General features: G+C 38.7%; 1 protein-coding gene across 2 annotated transcripts; it reads left to right on the top strand.

Annotated features, from left to right (window-relative positions):
* Nucleotides 1–6,348: 6,348 nt before the first annotated feature.
* Nucleotides 6,349–17,090, top strand: LOC120635115. 2 transcript variants are annotated; one of them, XM_039906036.1, is made up of 8 exons: nt 6,349–6,433; nt 8,802–8,992; nt 10,135–10,280; nt 10,861–11,003; nt 11,422–11,540; nt 13,315–13,449; nt 13,918–14,082; nt 16,190–17,090. In XM_039906036.1, exons 1-8 carry the CDS (start codon nt 6,373–6,375, stop codon nt 16,430–16,432), a joined length of 1,203 nt encoding a protein of 400 aa, XP_039761970.1. In that variant the 5' UTR covers nt 6,349–6,372; the 3' UTR covers nt 16,433–17,090. The 2 variants fall into 2 exon arrangements, with proteins under 2 accessions (XP_039761970.1, XP_039761969.1); XM_039906035.1 differs by lacking the exon at nt 6,349–6,433 and adding an exon at nt 7,528–7,705.
* The last annotated feature ends 78 nt before the right edge of the window (nt 17,091–17,168 follow it).

Here is a 17,168-nt window from a genome sequence, read left to right as displayed (position 1 = left end):
ATTAAAATTATCTTGTGTGGGTCAGAAAAAATCCAGTTGAATTCGTTATTATGTTATCAAAATTAAGCTTAATTTGCTATACTCCGCGAAAAGCAGGAGAATCTGTGTGGTGTAATTTATAATTTCTTCAATCCTTATACCCCACACCAAACAGATCTTCGGCAATATACCCTCTACGCACGTTTCGCTCCGAAACCGGAGCATCATCAGGAGATGTTGACTTTACAATGAATAATTGTTAAGTCTAATAATGTTAGGTCTTAGGATTGAAGAAATTATAAATTACACCACACAGATTCTCCTGCTTTTCGCGGAGTATAGCAAATTAAGCTTAATTTTGATAATATATCATGGATTTACGCAAAGTAACGCCTGCTTCTATCCAATATTCGTTATTATGTTTAATAGGCGCTTAAAGTACTTACAATTTACAATTTTGTTTATTGTCAAGAATATTATAATTCATTAAAACATATATCAATGTCCAATTCTCAGGATCAATTACATATCTTTAAAGAGTATGAATTATATATGATTTATCAAATATATCGAAGAAGTCTTTGAAACAAAAAAACTAAATCAAAATCGCTCTATCCGTTCGGGTGCTGCGTATACACAGACAGAAAACAAACACACACACGCACGTTAAACTTATAGCACCCGTCGTTGCGTAGGGGGTTAAAAACAGATTCTACTACAACTAAAATTAATGAATACTGTAATACAACGGCATCCCATTTTCGAGTACCCTTATGTACCTAACCTTCTTGCGTTTTATTTATGATAACGTTAATTTGGTAACGATGTAGATAATGGTTATTCCGATAACAGTGGGAGGATTGCAAAACTTTGACCCATTAACGACGACTTAGCGTAACCGTTAAAAGGCAAATTCTACTTAGGAGCACCCTAAGTAAAATTTGCCTTGCAACGGTTAGGGGAGGCCGGGGCAGAAAGTTCACGAGGCACATTGTTCCGACATTAATAACTTTGTAAAGAAAAGAGATAGCAATACACGTGAAGTGCATCGTTGAAGCAGCAGGCGGCGCGCCACTTTGGCGGCCATCTTAGTTGCTTCGACGGCGGCGAAAGAGTGGCTGTGTGTACTGTGCTATTAGAACACCACGTGAGTAAATTTTTTCGTAATTAAACTTTTTGGTCTATTTTTCTTTATTATTGACCGATTTATGTGCATCTTTCCAATTTTAGAGTGGCATTTGTGAGGTATTTTATAGCTTGAATGTTTTTTCAATTGAATTTGTTAGTTTGCTAGCATGACAGTTTTTATCCAAAAATAAAATTTGGGGCTACAAGTTCCCTCCCAAAGGGGCTGGTTGTTCCCCGGAACAATTTACCCCAATCGATCCTTAAATTTTCTATATATTTTTACAGTAGGTACTGGGATGTTTGGAGCTCGGAAATAATCTCTAAGAGTGGCGTCAGATTTTTTTTGATTGAGCGTTTAATTAGGAAAACTGCCATCTAGTAACGCCCAAAGCTTATACATTTCGTAATTGTGTCTGCGAACCGAGTTGAAAAGAGAACCGATGGGCGTTGGGGTTCCAAGGTGCTGGAATGGCTACCCCGGTGGACTCTCTAGGAGCCGCTAGAAAGGTTAGGTTTAGGTTCTAAAATGCAAAATATGGGTTTAACAGGTCCATCGGTTCTCCGAGATATGTGCCCTGCCCATTGCCACTTCAGCTTCGCGACTCGTTGAGCTATGTCGGTAACTCTGGTTTTTCTACAGATCTCCACATTTCTGATTTTATCACGTAGAGATAGTCCGAGCATAGCTCTCTCCATCGCCCGCTGAGTGACTCTGAGCCTTCTTATGAGGCATATAGTTAGCGACCATGTTTCGGAGCCATAGGTCATCACTGGCAACACGCACTGTTCGAAGACTTAGATTTAACACTGAGGGATTTTTGAGTCTTTAGTCATAAGTTTCTACACGTGCCAGCTCTGGACAATTTTTCAAAAAGTCATTTTCTGCCATAAGAGTGCAATACAACGATGCTTTCCGAATACTCATGGGCCTACCGCGGTAATGCAGCGTTTCGACAATGTTCGCCGAATCGGGAGTGCCTGACTTTTATTGTATTCTTAGAGCTCGTGTAGCATCCTTTTGGGAAAGGATTAGGGACTCTAACAATGGAATACTTAGGGTCGTCTGTGAGGGTATGCCGAGTCCTATTTCAGACTATTGGCTGTCTGTTCATCGAGACTGGAACAAAAAATAAAATAAGAACCTATGACATCTGAAATAAGTTTATTAACTATTTCAGTTAGATGTAAGTTTTAATGTATACATTTAATTATAGATTTATTTGAATATAAAAGCTGATATATGGGTTTATATGCCTCAAATAAAAAAACTTTATTATTTTTTTTGTCTATCATTTATTATTTTTCTTTTTTTTTTTTTTTAATTATTAACAATGCTTAAGAATAAATTAAAAAACACTACTAAAAATTTATAAAAAAAAAACTTCCACCCTCCGCTTGCGGGGCTTTTGAATGCCCAAGCAACCGGTGGTCAGGGCTCCAGAGTGAGAAACCTCCTCACAATACGCGCCGTTTCAAGGACTACTGCCTTCTGTATCCGACCCTTGATCCAACAACCAAGCGAAAGCTTCTTGAGATGTTGGTCGAAGCTTTTCGCGAGAAGACCATTGACTGAAACGACTATCGGAACAACAACGGTCGACTCAACATTCCACATGGCGATCCCAGTAGAGCAATGCACTGCTATTTTCAAGAACTGACGCTGGGTCGTACCTATAGTAAGGCATCTCAAGACCGATAAGGCCAAACCGAAGAGCAAGTTGTTGATGAACTATCCTGGCTACTTGATTATGTCTGTGCAAGTATTCGCCGTTAGCAAGATGAGAACACCCGGAAACTATATGCCTGAGGGACTCCCCAGGACGATGACACGCTCGACATATGTCTAGAGTGCCATCTTTCATAATGTGTTTCCGGTAGTTTCTCGTCTTGATGACTTCGTCCATAATTGCACAGACAAAACCCTCGGTTTCCCCAAATAGGATTATTATTATTATTATTTATTATTATTATTATAAGTACGATTGACGTCCACTGCTGGACATAGGTCCTATTATTTAGGGCGTTCCAAAATTAACGATCTTGGGCTTGCTTCCAGCGGCTCCCCGCGACGTGATCGTTGGGGGTCGAACAACGCTGCGTTTACCAGTGCGGGGTAACCTAACCTAACTAGTAGGTAGGTAATACCTACGTACATTCTGTAAAATCAATAAAATACAGGAGAGTCAGTTTTGGGTTTTTTTAATCTAATTGCAAGCATACAACATATGTGTTGAATTACTCATCATTATTTAAGTCACGTAATTTAAGCTTCTTTCCTTGCTGGCCTACTTCTGGGCCACGCAATCAACGGCTACAAGCTAGGGCAGTACTCGCCCACTGCAGAATTTGGAAGCAAATTAATTGACCGGCCCCTTTCACCCACGACCTCTGACCTTTTTTTACTCTAAATAAATTCTGTGATGCGTGTTCCATCTTTTACTAGACCTAACTGGCCCAGCTACACTGGCTGCTATACAGCTGACTTAATAGACCTGGCTAGAACCGTTACAACCTACAAAGCGAAATTCCTCCTATTGGAAAACAATGATATAATTAGGGAATTCTCAGGGAAAATCCATGTGTTATATAAGCACATAAGTGTTAAAAAAATCATTTTTTTATTTTAAACCCATACTCGGATGTTACGCGACATCGTACCGGAACGTTAAGTCGTTTTGCACGTCTTCTAGGGTGACGTCTTCACGTCTGGCTAGGGTGGTAACTAGCTAAGGCCGAAGCCTCCCCACCAGCACGGCAAGCATGGTCAGGGAGACAAGTATATCCCCGGGGAAAGGATATAAATTTATCTTCTCCCACAGCTAATTAAAAAAAACAATAGAAATACAAAGACAGAAGTAGAATACAAAAGGCGGCCTTATCGCTTAGTAGCGATCTCTGCCATTAACAAAATTGCACAAATAAGAAAAATATAATAAATAAATATATAAGTATATTAACTCAATCATACATAAATACTTAAGAACATATAGATAATAAAAATAAACATAAATAAGGTACTAAAAGTCGTCATTGTAGTGCGAGATAATATGCTTTCACCGCGTTTTTAAATGTTACAAGCGATTTTGCCTCATGTATATTTACAGATTAGCATTTCAGAGTGGAAATAATATCCAAATAATATGTGTATTAATAAACGGGGGTAAACTTCTACTATTCCATGTTCCAGTGATTTAGCAGGTGGGCGTTAATTATATCCCTTGTCAGAAGATATAATCGGGGGATATAATTTTTATCTCCCGCCCGTGCTAGCCCTGCAGACCAGACACAGAAAATTTAAGTTTTCATCAACATCATCATGTCAACTCATTAAAGGTCCCGTGTCTCCCCCCACAATGAGAAGGGTCTAGGCCGTAGTCCGCCACCAGTGCGATTAGATAGCGCCATAGAGAGCTCTCGAGCATGCAGATTTCCTCACGATGTTTTCCATCATCGTTAAGACGAGCAATACTCAATTGTTTCATCACATCAGCCCATTACACTACAGAGCACGGATCTCCGCTCACAATGAGAAGGGGTAGTCCACCGCACTGGCCCAGTGCGGATTGGTGGACTCCACACACCTTTGAGAACATTATGTACTAGCGTACCCAGCCCGCTTCGCCGGGCTAGATTTTGCTTTATTTTATTTAAAAGAATAAACTTACATCATCAAATTTTTAATTTAGGTCATAATATATTAAATCATTTATTTCTCTCCGTATTCATTCTCTTCTATTCTCTTCTCGAGCGGGTGAAGATCATTATCTGCACCCATGTACACCCAACAATAGAATATCATCATAGTAAATAAAATCTGTATTTGACAGTTTGACAGTTCAAAAATAGGAGTGCTCCGATCGTCACCAAACTTTACAGGATTACTCGCCAGGTCAATCCGGAGATTCCCTGAAAGTTTCATTGAAATCGGTCCTGCCGTTTCGGAGCCTATACGGAACATACTCACACTTCTCTTTTATCTACGAGTATATATAGATAAGATAACTCTCAGGCATGCAGGTTACCTCACGATGTTATTCCTTCACCGTTGAAGCATATTGTGATATTATAATTACTTAAAATGCACATAACTTTTAAGTTAGAGGTACGAGTTGGGATTCGAACTTGATCTAATATTTTTACAGGGTGATTCCTTATGAAATGTACTTCAGCATCTATCAAAAGTATTTCTTATTTCCGTTACAAGTTGTATGTATAATTTTGACCCCTCGTTTTTCTCGCACCTTCGAAGGTTGAAGGGTAGAAAATACTTTAACATTAACTTCGCCTTTTGTAAGCCGATTTCTGGTTGTACAATAAAGAGGAGGACAAAAGAGGAAAGTTGTAACTACTGGGTCTAATGTTTGAAATTTTTGTTTGTTCTAAGCGTTTAGTGCTTTATTGGGGGCATAGGTCTAACGTTTAGGGGGTTTCTTCATATTATTATTCAAACGCAATTGTACATAGAACGCTATTTATTGTAAACACTGGTGATTAAAGTACATATTTAAATATGCAAAGCTAATTTATTCACATAGGTGTTGCTTCTACCGCTGCCAATGCTCAACGGATCCCCGCTCTATTGTGGTGGCCATATTTACGAAACTGTGCATGTCAACAATCTAGTCAGTACCGTACATTCTTATAAGTGGAACGTAACGATTCGTTCCCCAGCAGACATTAAAAGTTAGAATTAAGGAATTTATAATTTCTGAATACTGACTGGTGGTCCACAGTATACGTGTAGAAATTAGGCTCTGAATAATGTGACTTTAACGGCGTTAAAACACCGTGGAAAATAATAAATAATCACTTATGCATTTTGAACACGACTGTACGTTATCACAGTATGCGTATGCGTATGCTGTAGCCTTAGTACAAATTTTGCTTTCTCGCAATCAAAGAGTCGTATTCGAGTATTAAATTATGTATAGTCAAAGTAAAAAAGACCTAATTAGTCTTGTTTTAGAGTGGCAAATCTTGTACTTCTGATTTTTGTTTACAAACGTTCTGCCAAAAGTTGAAGCTAAAACTTTTTACGCAAATTTGAGCTTTAATACTATGTATAGAAGATTCATTTTACTCCGATGTTCAAGTATTCCATACTCGAAAACGACACCTCTATTGCGAGCGAACAAATCTTGTACTAAGGCTGTAACGCTTTTAAAAGGTTTGATTAATCTTAGTGAGTCACATATTTACTTTGCTATTAAGAACCGAGATACGTCATTAAAGTATCAGCTGTAAGTGTAACGAGAGTTTTTCGTGATGATGCTCGCAACGATAGTGTGGTTTTCGTTATTTGTATTTATCAGTGATGTGAGAGGAAGTGAGTGTATTTTTTTAATAGTAATAAAAAGCTTTTGATCGTGTTTTTCAACCGCGTTTATACCGGTTTTTCTAAAAATCCCGTGGGAACCTTTTGTTTATCTGGGATAAAAAGAAGCCTGTGTTTCTCTCCGGCCTTCAGATCAAACAAACATATTTTCGCATTTATAATATTACTTACTAGGATGGACGAAGTTATCACCATACCCTTACAATCGTGTATGAACGCTTCATAAGTGCCTGTGATAGGCCTACATGAATAAATAATTTTTGAATTTGAATTGACAGACCAAACAGATGGTCCAAAATAAGGTAAGCGGAAAACCGTCGCCTTACTTAAAACAGAGCAAAACTTCGCAGCGCACGCAAGTTACACGTCAAAATCAAAGTCAAAAATATCTTTATTAAAGTATTGGGCCCGTAGGTGGCACTTTTGATGCATACATTACATGAGTATTACACGGTAGTGAGATGATGGCGATAACCATATTCGTAAATTTAAACATTCCTGGAAAGTACCGCCCTGTGTTCATCAAACCGAGGCGTAGGTCGCAAACGGGCGCAAATCTTGCAATCACTGTTGTCAAACGTCACTTTTGTTTATTTATTGTATGGAAAGTGAAGTTTGACAGCAGTGATTGCAATATTTACGCCTGTCGCTGCTAGGCGGCAGATATAACCATGGCGGCGTAGACAGAGAAGTAAACGACGAAACGGGAAGTTTACTTCTCCGGGCGGGGGTCCATAAATTACCTGAGGTGTTTTTTTAAAATTTTATTATATTTTACGTAAGATTTTTTAAAATGTGGGTTTCTTACGCTAACGCGTTGGATTGCTATTGTAAAAAGAGCAATGGATTAATTTATACAGTGTATTTGTGCTACACAGTGCCAGTTGTCTACACAATGCGCAGTGCATTGTGGATACAATAAATGACTGATTGAGGGTTCTGCATGTTCTTAGTTCTGTAGTTAGCTAGGTAGAATTAAAATGTTTTAGACAGATGTATTTTTGTTTTGTATAGAGTTTTTGCTTCGATCATTCAATAACGAAAGCGGTTATGATTTCACGGGTATCAGCGCCAAAAAAGATGTGGTTACAAATCAACATCACTTGCTTACGGGAATTTCCATACACCGTTATAATATAGATCGGTGCAGCAGCGGTGTTACGTTCAGTAATCAGTACAAACACAAACGCGTTATGAGCAAGTTCTCTGTTTTGTTTTTTATATTTTTTTTCGTTCTAAAACTCTGCAATGAGGTCAATGGCGGTAAGATTTTTATTGTTTGTAACAGTATCTATAACGCGGCCATCTTGGCATAAATTAGCGCGGTTCTATTTTTAAAATTAGCACGTATTTATCTGTGATTAGGAAAGATCTGCTTTTTTTGTTAAATTTTTTAAGTTTGTACGTACGATTGTACAAGGATTGTCTGAAACGCGATTATTATGTGGTGTAATAATACCTAGGTATTTTTGACACCAGATAAGTTACGAGTACGATGTAATTATGACGCATCAAAATGTTGCGCGCGATTTTTTTTTTAATGTTTTTAAGTACTTACGGTCTAATGAAGTAGATTATTTTAAGTATTTTGGTAGTTTATTCAACGTTGAAGGAATTCATCGTGAGGAAACCTGCATGCCTTAGAGTTCTCCATAATGTTCTCAAAGGCGGGTCCAATCCGCACTGGGCCAGCATGGTGGGCTGCGTCCTTAACCCCTTCTCATTATGGGAGGAGATCCGTGTCCTGGTAATGCGATGATGATGATGATGATGATGTTTATACATATAAGGGCCGTCGAATCTGTCTACACAGAGCAAATAGTACTGACCTTTATTATAACTACTTGACAGGCTAAATGGAAAACTTTACCTATTTTATTCCACTACAAGATAGCCCTCGACAGCAATCTCACCTGGTGACCTGATGTTGCTGCCTAAGATTGTAGCGGGCTATCCTGTTAGGGACATTTATATTAGACCCGTAACCTTGATCGCTTGGCAGCTCGTCTCTGTCTATAGGTTTACAACTAGCCACAAGGCCGATGCCACCAACCAGACCAGAGCAATTTAAAATTTACAAATTCCCAAAAAATTTCGCGCGGACGGCAGCCAACAAGTCATTTAAGGCTTAGCTATCCTAAATAAATAAATTGCGTAGAGTTACACCTAAATCGAATGCCACGTGTCTTTCGAATAACAAAAACAAACGCAGACGAAGTCGCGGGCAATAGCTAGTAGCCGATATTTTATTTAACCCTTTCAATAAGCGCTGAACTCAGGAAATAACGTCTGTTTTCAAGTAATTTTTTATTTGATAGCTTAACTCTAGAGGAATAGTTGATTATGATGTCATGTCCAGGTTGTAACATAACACTGAAAGATGACTTGGGACATCCTTCCCCGGTGTATATCCACAACGGCGGCTTTTTGGCGCCAAACTCATCGACGGGCGCCATCTTACTGCGTCGTTCGGAAACGCTGGAGATCGCGTGCCCGGGCAACAAGAAGTTCATTGTCTTGGGCAACGATACCACGCAGTATGATGTTTTCGTAAGTTTTTTTTAAGAACATACAAACGCTATCTTTGTTACATGGTACACATTTTGGCATATCTATGCTTGCGGAGTTATAAAGAAACGTTCCTTACACCTATTAGTAAAAGAGCTTTTTGTGACAGAGCTCGTCGGGGGAAGTACTACCACCATCAGGTTAATGGACACAGGGCGGTACATTGCATACCCTGCGAACACAGATCTATTAGGTCAGTGTCTGCCTGTTGTTCTATTTATAGGCGATGGTTTTCCACTTACCATCAGGTGGGCCGCGTACTTGGTCCTTCAATTAAACTATTAAAAAAAAACTTGCTTATCTGTGAACAACTATGGCTGTCAAATTATGCGTTTTGATAAGTGATAACCATTTGGTAACTTGTTGGATAAGTTTCTGAATCGGAGGTTGGCCGTCAGTAAATCTTATTTGACCTATAAGACCCTATTATGTAAGCCATATTTCCATTACCTTTTTACCAAATTTTACCCAATAAAGTATATTACCTTTTACCCAATAAAGTATATTTATGACTGTATTTTTTTTTAATGACAAAGAAAAACCTTACACCCATTGTCCCCGATACGACCTCGAAAGTATATCCGTTCGAATAAAAATTGTCTAAATTGTTCCAAATTTAACAGATTTCCCTCGATTTCTATGGAATCCCATCAGATTCTGAATTTAGTGACAATTACTACAGGGCCCACGCCATATGTATGGGTTATACTTCTGGAAGAGATTGTAGTGTTCAATCGATTTGAAATCGACTTTTCGATAATACAATATCGGTTCAATAACAATACACGTCGGTAAAATCATAAACTGCTGTTCTTTTTTTGAAATGGCTAACCCATTTAAAGTTAAAGTTGCTTATGCCCGTTTTCATTAAACCTAGGCGTCGACTTAATTGAATGCCTTAGATTAAAAAAAACGTTTCACCAACTCTTAGGTGTTGAGTTGATTAACCAATGGTGAACGGTTAATGTATGCCTAGGAATCTCCTTAGATTAGGCGTAACTTACTTAGGAATTGCCTTGTTTATAATTAGTAAAAATGGGCGTTAGTTTTAATATATAATAACAAAAGCCTGCCTGAAAATAGGATTGTCTGCACTTTTCACACCATTCTTTATCGTATTCTAGACTGTAAAATGTGTGAAGGACTCTACATTCCGAGCTACGAAAACAGAGTGGGTGGGGAACCTCAAGGATATTAGATGTAGCGCCCCCCCATGGTTCACAACTGAGGAGACAGGAGCTGGCTGTTCTCGTGGACATAAGATGTACAGGTATATATTTTAATTACATTGGTATTCTTTAACATGGTTCTAGTCAACTTTTTTTTCATGGACAACATCTAGTTTTTTATAATACCACTATTCACACAAATTAACTTTCTTAATTTGTTTTATTTTATAGATACCTTAAAAATACTAGAACCATAGTTTATATTATACATATAAATAATACATCGAAACCATGCTTCTAGTATTTTTAAGGTGTCTATAAAATAAAACAAATTAAGAAACTTTATTTGTGTGAATAAAATAATTTAAGGTAATTTTTCTAATACAAAATGTACTGGGCGCCGACATCGTTTCATCTTTTGTAAAAAATAATTGCATTGCTAATGAGTTTTTACTTTCAGCTTCATAATATTTTTTACAGAGTCTATTGTATCAATAATCACAACATAATTCATTAAAAATCCAAACATATACAAAAAATCTTTCCTAGGATCAATTATTATTATTCATTGCTTGTTATTGGTCACAGATTAAGCTAAATAGGTCATTCTGACGACCGTTTTTTTTTTAAATAAACACACAGGCAAAGGCAGTTTTGCTAACATTATGATATCAATTACAGAATAGGCTACAAGATTGGAAGCAAGTTTCACGAACTCTACGAAGCATGTTTTGACAAGCATCTTCTGCGTACACTGTACGTCAAGCAGCAGCTGAAACCGGAAAGTAAATTCATTGAATTAGGACGTCGACCATCCTTTATAGGTAGACCAACCTTTCTAAACTTAAATACTTTTTGTTTTTAATAAATGCGAATGGCTATGAAAAAGGCGATTTCCCACTTAGCATCAGGTGGGAAATATGCTTGGTCCATCAATTATTACTAAGTAAATAATTTTATAATTTTTAATAATGTTTTCCCCTACACTTGGAGGAAATATCAATTTTATCAATTTAAAATGCATATAAATTCTGCATGGAAATCGCGGCCTGAGCGCTTTGTCCGCTTGGCTCTCCTGCAGTCAATGCCGTAATTAGTATATGCATTTATGTCAATCTTATAGCGACTGTAGCGCCATCTAGTAGGAAAAAATATAGTTTAGATCTACTTTTCAAAGGTCCATATTACGTTAAATTTCTGTCGGTTTTTATCCAAAAACGTGTGTGCGTGCGTCTTTGACAGAAGGAGATGTGTTCGGCCAAGTGAGAATGTCGAAACTGTACAAAATTGAAAATCAAAAGAGCAGACTGAGGGAAATCCTCGGGAACGGCACTGAAGACAAATACATCACCAAGGCGCAAGTAAGTGCCTAAAAGTACTGAGTATTATATAATACTAGCGTACCCAGCCCGCTTCGCCGGGCTAGATTTTGCTTTATTTTATTTAAACAATAAACTTACATCATTAGATTTTTAATTTAAGTCTCATAATATATTAAATCATTTATTTCTCTCCGTATTCATTCTCTTCTATTCTCTTCTCGAGTGGGTGAAGACACCCATGTACACCCAACAATAGAATATCATCATAGTAAATAAAAGCTGTATTTGACAGTTTGACAGTTCAAAATTGGGAGTGCTCCGATCGTCAGTAAACTTTACAGGATTACTCGCCAGGTCAATCCGGAGATTCCCTGAAAGTTTCATTGAAATCAGTCCAGCCGTTTCGGAGCCTATACGGAACATACCCACACACTTTCTCTTTTATATATATAGAAGATAGATGTGTAAGTATATGAAGTAAGAATATCTTATTTAATCAGCGAGTCTACCGGTGATCCTAGAGCGGGCAGTTACCTTGGCCAACGAATTAGTTTGGCCATCCAAAGGGGCAATACTGCCAGCATCTTAGGAACTGTGCCTCGCTGCGGTGGTTTCGAAGACGTTTTAGATTTTATTTAGTTTTAAATATTTTATTTTAGGTTAAAACTTCAAAATAAAAGTTATTATTTATCAATCATTTATTCATATACTTTTTTTTTAAATTTTCAACAGTGAAATTATGAAAGAAAAACAGAAAACACTATTAAAAATTGGTTGTCTGTAAAGTCGGCTTACTGACGATAGTTGAACGTGACAACGTCGTAAGAAAATACTGATGGAATGGTTGCATTTTTCAACAGAAAATTTTAATTTTATTTGTTTGATAGATATTATCGTTGCTATAAACAATTGACACCACATTCACTTTTCACTGCACTTCATCCTTGCCGAAAACATGTAAATGTATTATTGTATAGAAGCTGTCCACGCGGACGCATCGCTCACTGTAGTAGGAGAGAGACAGATGTCGAACGCGGAGGCCGACTGTGCCTCTTTGTCGCTCGTTCCGCGCTCTCGATTGCACTTCAAGCCTTGAATGGAACGCCTCAGAGCGAGGTAACGCCGCATGCGTCATGTTTTTTCGTGCGTGCAGCCGGCTCCATCGAATTATAAGACGTTGTCACGTCAAAAAAAGTATTAAAAGAAACCACTCCAACCACTTTAGAGCAAGGCGGTCAGGGCTCCAGAGTGAGGAACCTCCTCACGATACGTACCGTTTCAAGAATCTGCCTTCTGTATACGACCCTTGATCCAACAACCAAGCAAAAGCTTCTAACTTCTTCTTGTTCTTTCTTATTTAATTTATCATGATGTATCTATTATTGTAATTTGTGTTCCTTATTATTAAAAGAATGTACATATTATGTGTATTATAAGACGGGTAGCATTTCGTTTTAGGGGTATCGAGTTAGGAATCCCAGCACGCACTTCTAACTTTTCTAAGTTATGTGCGTTTTAAATACTTAATAAAATATCACAAGATAAATCTATACTAAGTAAATTTTATAATTTTACGTTTTAATTGGAACTGACTTACAAATGTTGTAGAAAATATTGATTTCTTTCTATTAAATGGTTTAACAATGACGGTCTTTTCCGTCATTTTTTTTTTTTAATTAAGTACGTGGTAATTTCTAGAAGGTCTTTTTTTTCTCTCTTTTAGGATTGTTATTTTCATGATTATAACAAGTTTAATGATCGAATGGAAAAAAATGTCGAATTAATTTGAAATTTTGTCTTGGTTTTCACCTAGCACCTAAACCGCGGTCACCTAGCAGCGAGAGCCGATTTTCCATTGCGCGCACAACAGAAGGCGACCTTCCACTACATCAACACGGCACCGCAATGGATGCGCGGCAACGCTGGCGACTGGGCCGCCTTAGAAGAGGTGAGTTTGCACTTTTGTTTTGATGGCCGATTCGCGCAGTTTGCAGCGACCCTGCTTTCAAAGTCCAAGACCGTGGGTTCCATTCCCACAACTGGAAAATGTTTGTGTGATGAGCATGAATGTTTTTCAGTGTCTGGGTGTTTATATGTATATTCTAAGTATTATTCATACAATATTTATCAGTCATCTTAGTGCCCATAACACAAGCTACGCTTATTTTGGGTCTAGAAGGCGATGTGTGTATCGTCTTATTAAATTTATTTATTTAAAAAAGCTACAAAGAAACAAAGGAAACCATCGCCGTTCAGACCGGAACACAGCAATGCTTTATCCATACGAGCTCTATCAGTAAAAGCTCCTACTACTCAAAATCACTAATACGCTTTTCCACCTAGCTTTATGTATAATTCGCCATGTTGTTATACTAGTTATAACCATTGTAATAATTTAACATTTCGACTACATCAGGCATTGCGCCGCCGAGTGCACGCATACGGGATGCCTGTGACGGTGTACACAGGCACCGCTGGCGTTAGCACGCTGCCTGACGCCGGCGACACATATAGGCAGATATACTTGCACGCTGACGAGAACAACAACCGCATTGTGCCTGTGCCAATGTATTTTTATAAGGTAATGAAAATATTTATTTTCATAAACTGTCGTGCAAATTTTACGTTAATAAACTAAACTCAATAACCTACCTAGAGCTGTTGTAGGAGGACCCGGTTTTCCGAAAGTTTATAATTTTATAATTCCTTACAAATCTCTTCTCTAATCTGGTCGGAAGTGTCCGCCCTATGTCCTGTCCGTGCCTAATACCTATTACAAAAAAAAAAATAAACAAACTCTTATTTAAGTTAACTTTAACGCTTCGTCAAAGTCATACCTACACTAATTTACACTAACAGTCAGGCTCAACTCACACCGAAAGAGCGTCGAAGCGCAGCGAAGCGGAGTGCAGTTTGAATTTTTACTTTATTTTCATTACCATAATACTTATTATCGCATGAGTAAACTCAAACGAGTCGCGCGGATGCCTGCGGCGCCGCGGAAATTCCGGCGAATTCCAAACGGAGCCGTGCGACTGTGCGAGAAGTCGTGGGAAGTTCCGAGAATGCTCGAACAGTCGCGAGCGACCGCTGGCAATATCCCGCCCCTCACACCCGCTCCCCGCGCGCGTCTGTTGCGCGCGAGCATTCGCATTCATTCCTTGCAGTGCAACGAATACAGAAGTGATGGAAATTGATGAAGAAAAGCTTATTTATTTAGTGTAAATCCAAAATACCCATTTTCACTGCTTAAATGTGTTTAAGCAACTTGTGAGTTTACTCGAGTTTTGTTGGAAGTGAACTGCGCATAGGCTTAACTCACACCGAAAGAGCGGCGAAGGGCAGCGAAGCGCAGCGACCTGCTCGATAGAGAAGGCGCGCGGATTCCCGCAACTGCTCGAGAAGTCGCTGGAATGCTCGAGAAGTCGCGGGACTCGCGCCCGCGATGAATTCATGGGTCGCTTCCCTATGCGCAGTTCACTTCGAACAAAACTCGAGTAAACTTGTGTTTAAGCCGTGATAATGGGTATTTTGGATTTAATTATTATTGCACATATAATTGAAGCAGAAGAGAACAGGCCGAAGAGATAAGGAGAAAGATTTAAAAGAAAATGAAACATTTGGGTACACGACCTGTGGAAGAAAAGACGTTTGTTTGATATTGCCAGCGGTCGCTCGCGACTGCTCGAGCATTCTCGGGACTTCCCACGACTTCTCGTGCAGTCGCACGGCTCCGTTTGGAATTCGCCGGAATTTCCGCGGCGCCGCAGGCATCCGCGCGACTCGTTTGAGTTTACTCATGCGATAATAAGTATAACAGTAATGAAAATAAAGTTAAAATTCAAACTGCACTCCGCTTCGCTGCGCTTCGACGCTCTTTCGGTGTGAGTTGAGCCATAGGGAAGCGACCCATGAATTCATCGCGGGCGCGAGTCCCGCGACTTCTCGAGCATTCCAGCGACTTCTCGAGCAGTCGCGGGAATCCGCGCGCCTTCTCTATCGAGCGGGTCGCTGCGCTTCGCTGCCCTTCGCCGCTCTTTCGGTGTGAGTTGAGCCTAATTTTAAGCAAATAACGGACCGTTAAAGTAACAAACAGGGTTTTTTATAGTAATAACTAGCCGTTGCCCGCATTCTTCATCCGCGTTTATTACGGTTTTAACAAATCCTGTGGGAACCGTGTGTTTCCTGGGATAAAAAGTAGCTTATGTAACTCTCCATCCTTTCATTAAACACTGTGCAAAAATCTAGTTGATTGGTAGCTTATTTAAGCGTGATGGAAGGACAGACAAACTTACAAAATTTCGCATTTTTAATATTAGTAAGGACTGAGGACCTAGCAGATGCCCCCTGAAACAAAACGAAAACACTGAGCAAAAATCTAGTTGATTGGGAGCTTATTTAAGCGTGATGGAAGGACGGACAAACTTACAAAATTTCGCATTTTTAATATTAGTAAGGACTGAGGACCAGACAGTTTGCATCGCGTGCAAGGCACAAGTCCTTCAACATGCCGCCCTGTGTCCAGCAACCTTAGCCGTAGGTGTTAAGCCTCATGTGACTGTAATCACACCGGCATCCACGCCCTTCAAACCGGAACACAGAAATAAGCCTGACTGTATTTCTTCGGACAAGCCCTGTGGCAGGGCCACTAAGTAGGTATTACTAAAAAATATTTTTTTTGTTCCCAGATTGTATACGACCCTACGAAACAGACCGCAGCGACGTTCATATCAATAAACTCCTCATATTACAATAACACTATGATAGAGAAGTTGCAGTTTTGCAGCGACATCTGTGAGCAGAACCCGAAGTATGCGTGGTTAAAATGGCGCCCAAGAGACGGCACCCATAGCTTTTGCTGTCAATATGATGACTTTGTAAAAACTGTAAAGGATTTGCCTAAACTATATGTGAAAGGCTTATTTTATTAACATACCAGAGGATGTCTTTCTGATAATTTTTTTTTATTTATAAGAAGTTTTCTGTAGTGTGTTAAAGTTGTGATTTGAAAAGCGTTGATATGCACGATAAAGAAACACAGTGTATAGAATTAAGCCGGCGAAAGAATGAGATAGAATACTTTACACATTTTGTTTACTACAATGTTAAGTGTATAATATGAAATATTACTTTCCATTAAAATCACAAATCTTTTTCCTTATTCTTTTCCGTAGAAAAAGGCAAAGGTATATCACCCTACAGCCATTAAAACTAATATTTATTCTTATATTCCTGTAACGTATCAATCATCAATGCTCCTGATACTCTTTAGCCATCTCAATCTATCATAGCTTACTTTTCAGAAGTTTTACTTCTGCATTTTAAGAGTTGCACAGGATTTATTGCCGGCCACCCTGCGTGCCGCCATACTCCTATTTCAACTTACACTTTTAAGCGAAACATTACCTTGATAAGTTACACACTATTTGTCCTAATTACTTTGTGTGTTCTTTATAAATGTATCAGAAGCGATAGTTGTTTATTTTGATAGGAATTAATTTAGTACTATAAAATGTGCATTGTTAATAGAGTATCCAATTTAAATGTTTATATTGTTAACCTTTTTGGTTGATGGACACATGTAGGCAATTCACAGGACGTGTTCCTTGCATGCCTTCCGAAGTATGGCTCTGTTTATAAGCCATACTTTTCCTTCTACCTTGAGGT

This window comes from Pararge aegeria, chromosome 26 (assembly GCF_905163445.1).
Source record: "Pararge aegeria chromosome 26, ilParAegt1.1, whole genome shotgun sequence".
In the NCBI taxonomy this organism is placed as follows: domain Eukaryota; kingdom Metazoa; phylum Arthropoda; class Insecta; order Lepidoptera; family Nymphalidae; genus Pararge; species Pararge aegeria.
This window is presented reverse-complemented; position numbering and strand designations above follow the sequence as displayed.